General features: G+C 43.1%; 1 protein-coding gene across 3 annotated transcripts in view; it reads right to left on the minus strand.

The window, feature by feature from the left end:
* The window catches only part of snx29 (sorting nexin 29), a 123865-nt gene that overhangs the window by 25428 nt on the left and 89165 nt on the right, over positions 1-9272 (minus strand). For all 3 annotated transcript variants that reach the window (XM_079372537.1, XM_079372536.1, XM_079372538.1), the window contains exon 19: positions 557-697. In XM_079372537.1, the coding sequence (XP_079228663.1) occupies positions 557-697 (141 nt within the window). The remainder of the gene's footprint in view (positions 1-556; positions 698-9272) is intronic.

The raw sequence follows: 9272 nt of genomic DNA on the forward strand, positions 1-9272 counted from the left end.
CACCCTTGTCTCATTGTCTTCTTGCACTCATCGTCAGCTCTTATATATTTTACATTAAAGCTCAGAATGCAGAATGTCATGTTGGTAGCTATGGAGTGTGTATTAAAGACAGAAACAGCGGTTTAAGCTAACCAGCTAGCTACAGCTAACTGTGTTCTGTACAACTGTAATCTGTAAACCAGCAGAATGTGAACGTGTGTCAATCATCTTTTATATTTTCTTTTAATATTATTTTAGAAGTTCTTTTATTATTGAAACTAGCACGTTGTTAAACTGAGCAGTTTGGTTGAACATGCACAAAGACAAACAAACTCCTGGTCTACTGTGAAAGCTTCTCATTGGTGGATAGAAAGGATAACTCTGCTTTAATACAGTCTGAAGATTAAATCAATAATAAGTATTTTTAAGAGATTGATGTTCTGTGATGTTGTAAAGGGAACATGAGAACAGGGAACATGAGACGATGAAGCTGTCGTGCTCGTCTTGTCCAGCAGGAGGAAACATCGGCCGGACATCTTCTGAAAGGATCGACGGAAAAAAGAAAGAAGAAGCTCACCTTATTCCCGATGGCTTTCTTGGGCGGGAAGTTGAAGGTGTCCACCTGTGGGAAGTGGACTCTCAGGTGATTGTGGAGCTCCCTGAACTCGGTGTAACGCCTGTACACGTTCCACTCGTTGTCAAGGATACGGATGTATACCTGAGGACAGGTAGGACACGTGGTTACAATCACAAACAGTCACAGGCGCTTTCTCAGTTCACCTTGATATCCTGCAAAACTGAATCATCAAGTATTCAAAAAGAAAAGAAGAACATTTAGAATCAACACACTGCTCGGACCTTTTTCTTTTGTTGATCACATGTTTTCTTTCGGGGGGCTTTTACAGTCTCTTACAATGACCCGATGAGATGGGTGACACAAATACATCCTCTCATCCTTGTAAATGTGCATTTTCACTCACACGGTGCAGCACATAAGAGGGAAAGATTCTGTTTATAGGCATGACTGTGCTGGCACCATTTCCATGGACCATTACTGTCTTTATTCAGACGGGGAGAGAAGGAGAGATGAGCCTATTACAACAAAGAGAAGGAGAAAATCAGGGAGTGCCGGGCCTCCAGTTTCACAGTGGAAAAAACAAGAAACACAACGAGACAAAACAGAGAGAGCGGAGCGGCTTTTCCAGAATTCAATTTTAAAATACACAACAACAAGAACATCAGAGTTGATTCCTTTAAATAAAAAAAGCTCAAATTGATCTTGAAATCGACCGAGGTACCTCTGCAAGACTCCCCCCTACCAGGCGAGTGGGAAAACAGTAAACAACAAGCAAGAATGTCAGAAATGAGCTGAAATGTTGAACTTCATGTTCCCTTCCACACACACACACACACACACACACGCACACGCGCACACGCACACACGCACACACACACACACACACACACACACACACACACACACTGCAATCCAAAAGGTTTTCATAACGGCTATTACCAACGAGCAGTTCCACTGATAAAGTCGTTTCATGGAGTGAAGTGCTCGGTGCAGAGAGGCTCCAGTTTACTCAACAGGAGAGCCGTCAATGTTCCAGCGACCGAAACGCCCCACACCATGTCAGGCTTCATCGGGCGATTTTTAAAACCCACAACGAGCAACAGTCGGGGAGGAGACGCAAAGTGTGAACATTTCAGAGGAGGCTGATCGAGGCTACACATTTCGTGGCGTGAACTGTGCCGTGTTTTTCAACATGCTTTGCACTTTGTTTTGACGTCAGAGTTTCGGCCCGCTAACAACAGCTCCATCTGTGACGCGTGCCAGCAGTGCTGCGCCCCCGACTCTGCTCCGCTCAGAATACTCCCTTCTATTTTTGAGCGGGGTCGCTGCGAGCGTGCGTCAAGCTAAACAGAGCAGATCCAGTTGGACAAGGGACCTCATGGAGCGTTCGCTCAATCTCAAATTAAAACCAACAAAGAGATCGCTCCCGTCACTAATCAACATCACGTCCACACAGTCACCAAATCAACCACGAAGCAGCCTCAGAAAGACACACTCATCTGTTGTTTACTTTTGGTTCAAATGTAAGATCTGCTCCATCACATCACATCACATCATGTCTTGTCTGTTCACATTGTATCACATATCTTCATATCCCATTGTGACTTAACCTTTGACCCCCCCCCAGTAGGAAAACACAACTATTGCCAGTGGGACTATTTTAATGCCTCAAGTGATGCTTTCTTCCAAACTCAATGCCCAGACTGGTTTCTGTCTCTCTGCCCTGCCGACCCCCCAGCTACAAGAAGTCACACCCCGTGTATTGACAAAGCGTTTATGTAATAACAAGAAAAAAGCTATTTGACGTCAATGTGCTTTTCAGGAGTTCAGACTAACGAGCAGCAGAGATATAGGACAGAAAGTCTTCCTGCATTTTACGTCCCTGCAGATCTCACAGATGTTGGGACAGATCTCAGAGCCGCTGGGTAAAGACGCTGTTTGTTTTAAGGTGACTGCTGCTCTTTTTCTCGCACATCTTTATTCAGCTCGGGAGACGCTGCTCAGCCGAGGCTACATGACAAACATGAAAAATGTGACATTTTAGGCAGCCATTAAGAGGAGACTGAAGGCTGGAGCTTTGTTGGATGTTCTTAATGTCTCGCTGTTAATATTTCAGAATGACTGTCGGACGCGTCTAGACGAAGGCTGTGAAAAGATACAGAACAAAAATGTCATCTGAAAGCCTGTGCCATCATTTGAATGGATGTACTGAGCCAATCAGGTATGAGTGCAATACCACACATCTCATCCAACGCGGATCATTTGATCGAGAGTGGGATCAAAGAAAATGATCAAGGTTGGAGGATCTTTACAGCACACACAGCACTGAACACAAAATTCATTTAAAGGAGAAGTCACGAAAGAACAAAAGAGCTTGAAATCAGTGCTGCACACGTTTGTATGTTCACTTGTTTGACTGTTCTTATCTGCTGCTGATTCATGTGTTCTCTGAAATCATCTTGAAAAAACGGCCTAAAACTTTTTAACCCCAGTTCCTAGAGAGTTGGGATCTCCTCTGAAATGTAAATAAAAACAGAACTTTGCCTTAGAATCCTTTATCAAACATGTAATTAATTACAAATAGTACATACAAACATGAAGTTTTGAAACGTGTATTTTTCATAGGTCCATTCTGAATGTGAATAACGTGGTTGAAAGATCTTGAGACGGGGTCATTTGAACAAGGTTTCAGCTGTCGAACAGTTAAAATGTATTTTACGTTTCATAATGCCCTCAACCTTTGTCCACGTCAGGGTGACACGTCAGCACTGCAGCAGCCCCAGTTCATCATCTGCATTGTCCAGTCAGGCCTTCCCTGGAGGAGAAGCACATGTTGCTTCACATGGTTGGTGTGAATGCTGCAGGCTGTCCATGCTATATGCACCAATGCATCTGTGCACGAAGCCGAGTGGTCTATTTCCTCTTTAGCCTAGAGTCAAATATCGACTTTTACCTCGATATACTTCATACAGGTTGTACAGACTTACATCTTTAAGCTACTGGCTCTTTTGAATTTTTTGTCACTTTTTTTTTAACATTTTAGTATTTTAATCTAATTGAATTTTTCCCCGTGTGATTTTTTTCTGCTACTCTGCTGCTGCTGTAACGCTGTAAATCTCTCAGTTTGCGAGATGAATAAAGGATTATCTTATAAGTGCTTTCAGGTGTTTCGAGATCTGGATTGAATACAGTTTCCTGATGGCGTGGTGAGTTTCAGCGAGCATGTGTGTATGCAGCGATGACCTGCGTTTACATGAAGTGCTCTTGAGCCCATGTAGCGATGTCGGCTGTACAGTCATGTCTGTTTGTAATACAAGGCCATCTGACAACAGGGCCACCTAACATTGGTTACTACACACACCTGAAGCACTTTAACATCATGCATTGTCGACGATGAAGTCTGCAGAATCTATTCAGTTTGATTTTGACAAATCATTATTGTCAAAGTGTTGCACTGGCACTCTGTCAGCACAGTCTTTTCACAGCGTGCTGAACCACTTCTCTTTGCTTCACATATATTCAGACACTCTGGGATGCTGCTTTTATACTCAATCATGTATCTAATCTGGTGCCAGATAACTTTATGAACTCTGAGATGTTCCAGCAGTTGTTTTTTTTAAGCATTTCACAACTTGTTGAGTCTTTTGTTGCCACTGTACAAACTGTTTTTTATAAAGTTGTTGCCTTTATCACATTTAAATTGGGAATATTCTTTTTCATAAACAATGACAGATTTAGGTTTTTATTATCGATGTTTTGTCTTTGTGCAATTTTCAGACAAACGCAGGATTTCAATGTTTGGCAAATAATCACATTCTGGTTGTGTTAATTATTTTATACAAATGTAAAACGTTTAAATAAAAAAGAAGTGTGATACTGTGTGAGGTGAAAAGCTCGGGTGCACCAAAGGAAGTTGTTTTTGTGTAACCCGCTCACTTTCCAACACAGTCAGCAGTTTTGAAAGCTGCGTCAGATTCAGTCAGCTTTATGAGGTTATTAATCTACTGAAGTTAATTCTTCTTCCGAACTCAGTGAAATCTGGGAAAGTAAGATAAGCCACCTTTACATTCAATGTGTCTAAAAAGTCTCAAGGAAAGGAAACTCTCTGATCAGCTGATGGTCTCCTGTAGATCTTTGGATACGATGCAAACATTAGCTCAAAGATTTAGAGTTTAAAAACCCCTGAAATCGATAACCTGGATGTAGAGCAGCTGCATGAAAGGAAGGAAGTGAGTCCAGTAAATGCCAGTAGTGGCGGAGGTGATGGGAACAGACAAGGACACTAGTGGGCTTGAAGTTGTCATCTCAGCATTTTCTGTCTGACCTAAAGGAGTGCGTCTTCGTTCTGGAGACGTTTTTTTTGTAAGTCAGGAGACGCGCTGACTTGGTGCGGTCTGGTTGCATGCACATGTCTGATGCCTTCTATTTATGCTGACTAAACTGGGCCGAGTTACATCGACTCTCAGGGTGAATCAAAAGTATGTTTACTTTATTAGGAGGAAGTTCTCTGTACGAAGATATTTTATAAGAAATGAAAACACTGGCGAACTTAAAAAGATATTTTTCACCACATGTTGTCTTTATGTCCACTCTAATGAAGTGATCTGAGTTCACCTGTTCACTAAGCCATGGTTAGGGGGACTCCATGTACCATGATGCATTGTGCTGAAGCAGCCTCAGCATCTATCTGCTCCAGCCAATTAGTCGAGCTGGAAAACAGCTGAATACCGAAATAAGCCAAACTACTCTTCAAAGACTCTTCATCACATCGTACTCTGCACCCTTCTTTGAAATGCTGTTTGTTCAATATGGAGCATTTCAAAGATTCAAGTGAAGTGGGAGACTATAGTGTGATGTCCTTCTTAGCAACCAACAAAGACCATAGTGTGATGTCCTTAGCAACCAACAACATTAAATGATGCCACTCGTGGCCTGAGGAGTTTATAACTAATGCTACGTTCCAGTCACCTCAGGACTGGGAAGTTGGATCTGGGAACGACGTCACACCAGCGTGTTCCAGCTGCAAAGTCGGGAAAGCAACATGGCCGCCTCCAGGAGTAGCTTTGATTTGTTAGCTAATGCCAGACGATAACGACGCACTGCGTGATAGTTTGTGCACAAACATAAAATGCCAACATGTCCACAGAGAGAACCGTCACGAGACTGTCGCTGTGATTGATTTGATCACGAGAGGAGCAAGCAGCCAATAAACATCATAGAAACAGCTTTAATGTGTTGAGGCATGAAGCAGCCATGTTGGATTCTAACGTTGGAAGCTCGGGCCACTCCGACTTTCTGACCAGTAAATACGACTTCACGGGGTGTTCCAGTTGACACCTCTGATTGGGAAGTCGGAATTTCCCACTTCCTGTTTTAACTGGAACACAGTATAAGGTTCAGGTTAAACACCGGCCTCATTTCCATCCAAGAAAAAAAACACACAAAATTGTTTTATTCATGTGCCAAACAATATGGAAAATTATGCACATTTAAATCACCTTCATAATCTAATACATAAGAAATATACAAAACACTGGAGCGCTGAATTTCCACACATCGCCATCATAACTCAAATCACTGATGGTGATAAAAAAAATGTAAAAAAAATGAAGTTAATAAAATGCAGCGTGCTTCAAAGCCAGCCTGCAGCTGTGCATCGGGTCACATGTCTCTGTATCTGTACTCTCGTGGGTTGTGATGTGATGATAGCGTTTAGCTCCGTGGCTTCTATAGTCTCTCAGATATTTAACGTCTGCTCACATGTGGCAGTTTTAACACAGCGAGCTTATTTCACTTTCACCGTCTCGTCGATGTTCTCATTTATGATAACGCATTCGCCTCTATGAACAGCTAACAGCTCCGTCCTCCAATCAGAGCAGAAAGAGTCTCTCTTTATCTCGGGCTAAATCTCAGCCACACATTTGAACGCCGGCGCTTTGATTTTTTTTTTCCCTATGAAAGCTGTCTTCAAAAGGGAACAGGGGCTGTAATCACAGTTCAGAGACACCTCGTGGAAATTTTTTTGGCTGTTGTTAAAAGCTCTGCTGTGATGGACGGGGTGTTATTGTCTGTATTTAAATGGTTATGAGAATATCTGAGAAAGGAAAACAACATGTTTGATGAAAATATAACCTCAACGGCACAAAATGAGATGGAAAATCCACTTTTGGTTCCTGGAATAAGAGCGATTTATGGAGCTGAGAAAAAGGTTTTCTTTTAGAGGTGAAGAGCTTTGAGTTGACTTCTTTATTACACAGACTCTTGCAGGAAAATTGGCTCACCTACTTCAGGTGCAAACTCAATGCGTTCAGCTTCGGTCCATGCAGTGAAAGGTCAAACATGCATTGCTCCTTATAAACTTGAAGGTATTTTAGTCTATTGAGACGTGATGTAGGTGCAGGAAATTGTCTGTGCCTCTTGCACTATGGATTTCTCACCCTGCGTTATGTAATAGGCCCCTTCAGGGATGCACTCTTGTCGTGAACACTCCCAGACATCGTCCTGGAGGAATGCAAACAGCAGAGTCTGTTCACTGTAAGTTTTTTGCTGACTTTTTCTTGCAACCCTTCGCACAAGAAAAAACACCTGAATGACTTCAAGGACATGTGAGCGCAGCAGGTAACAGCCTGGAACATTCACCACGTTTTAACTTTACTCACACTCGGCTGACTTTAACTGACTTATACTGTTTACTGTTTGCCTCAGTTGTACTTCTGTTTTCTACATGTTGTGCTTTTAACCCAGAAATGCTCTCCACTCACACGTCCCGTCCTTTATCTCTCACACACTCTGTTTAAACAGCAGGCTGAGTGTGAGACGAGTGCATGAGACACCCATCCCAGAGCTCGAAACACATTAACCGAAGTTATTCTGAAGTGAGGGCAATAAAATCGGCCAAAGAAAAAAGAAAAGGTGGGAAACCTCTCTGTTAGACGTAAGCAGTAACCCGCTGTGATGACAAATGAAACAAACGCAGAAAACTGCAGTTACTCAAGAAAGACAGTGAACGGACTTGAGTTTGTTTTGTGCCGTTCACGTCGAGCTCTCTCGCACTGCAGGTCACACTTACTCATTCAAACCCACGACATGGATCACTGTGTGAAGTCACCAATCAGGAGTAACTAATCTGAATCCTGCACGTTCATGTTGCCGAAGTATGGCAGCAACTTCTACAAGTCCTTCAGCTCAGTGTCATCATCACGTCTCCAACGAGCTTCAAAAGACTAAAACTGAACTAAACGCTCTGATCCACACACACTGCAAGGAGGTTGTGTTTCTTTTTTTTTTAATTATCACAAAGTAGGGTGAGTTATTCATAATAAGGGGCGTGGCTGATCTGACTGTGCAGGAGATGTTCATCTGGAGGCTTTAGGCCTGCCTGAGCTCCAACTCTTAGCCCGTCACGAGGTCGATCGAAATTTAGTTTGAGAGAATATGAAGCAATATGGCAGCCATTAGGGGGGGAGGGGCATCAACAGTCCGCCTCAGAAACCATCGGGTGACGTCTCTGAGACAGTCTGTTGTTAAAGGATCCATCAGACAGAAGCTTAGAGCTTCAGTGAGGAGTTTTTAACGTGTTGTGAAACACACGGCTGCCTTGATGATCATTTCTATGTCCTAAAACTTGAATGTATCCGAGACCATGAATAGCACACTGAGAGACCAGCCTCTGTTGACGTCTTCAACAGGATTCACACTGAGTGAAAGTATCTGTTAAAGCAGGATGAGACTATTCATCAGATCAGCAAAGAGAGATGAAGCACAGGTCGCCAACATTGATGCAAAACAGGAAGTTCATGGTAGCTTCGTACCTGAACCTCAGGTTGATTAGACTCATTCCTAAAGATCAGGAGTGACACTGAAGACGGACTCAACACACACAAAGACAGAAATGGAAATGATTGCAGACAAAAATGGCAGAGCACAGCGAAGACACAAAGAGAAATAAATCAAATGTGTGTGTGTGTGTCACGTCTTTTCAGAGAGTGATAACTCATTTCAGCAATCGATATCCGATGACATTTATCAGATGCTTGCAGAGTGACACTGTAATAAAAGCTCGGCATGCTCGGATGTTAAAAGGCTAGCATGGGCTTTCATTTATTTATGACGTTTCCACATTAACAGAAACCAACCACATCGACACCTCCGCCGCCATGCATGATTCAACGTTTCTAATTGCGTGTGCGAAACGTGTGAGGAAGCTCCAGCACCTGTTAGAAAGCCAGCAGACAGCTTTTGAAGGAATGTGTGAAAACTTCAGAGAGAGAGAGAGAGACAAAGAGAGAGAGAGAGAGCGAGAGATGTGAAACAGAGAATCTGTAAACGGATAATTGCTGTTTTCTCTGCTTGACATTCAACTTTAGCCCGAGGGCTTCGCGAGCAGGTGGAACTTGGTCGTGAGCCACAACTAAGACTGAGAGAAAGAGCGGATGATAATAACGTTTCTCTCTCTCTCTCTCTGAACACCCTGCTCTGTTGATCGCCCATCTGACAGACAGGCTAACTGAAGAGGCTCCGACTGTGGGGAAAACTGCTCATCTATTTCCAGCAGCCCAGGAGACCTGCACAGGGATCCTCCTTACTCACTTCACAACGGGAGGACGAGATGCCTGAAGCCTCCTTTGACCATCGTACGCCTTTAAAACGTGGAGGAAACGTCCTCGCCAAAGAGCTGAATAACACGCACCTCAAGACAGCGTGCATTTGTTGACAA

The sequence above is a fragment of the Symphodus melops genome (assembly GCF_947650265.1).
Source record: "Symphodus melops genome assembly, chromosome: 21".
NCBI classification, from domain to species: Eukaryota; Metazoa; Chordata; class Actinopteri; order Labriformes; family Labridae; genus Symphodus; species Symphodus melops.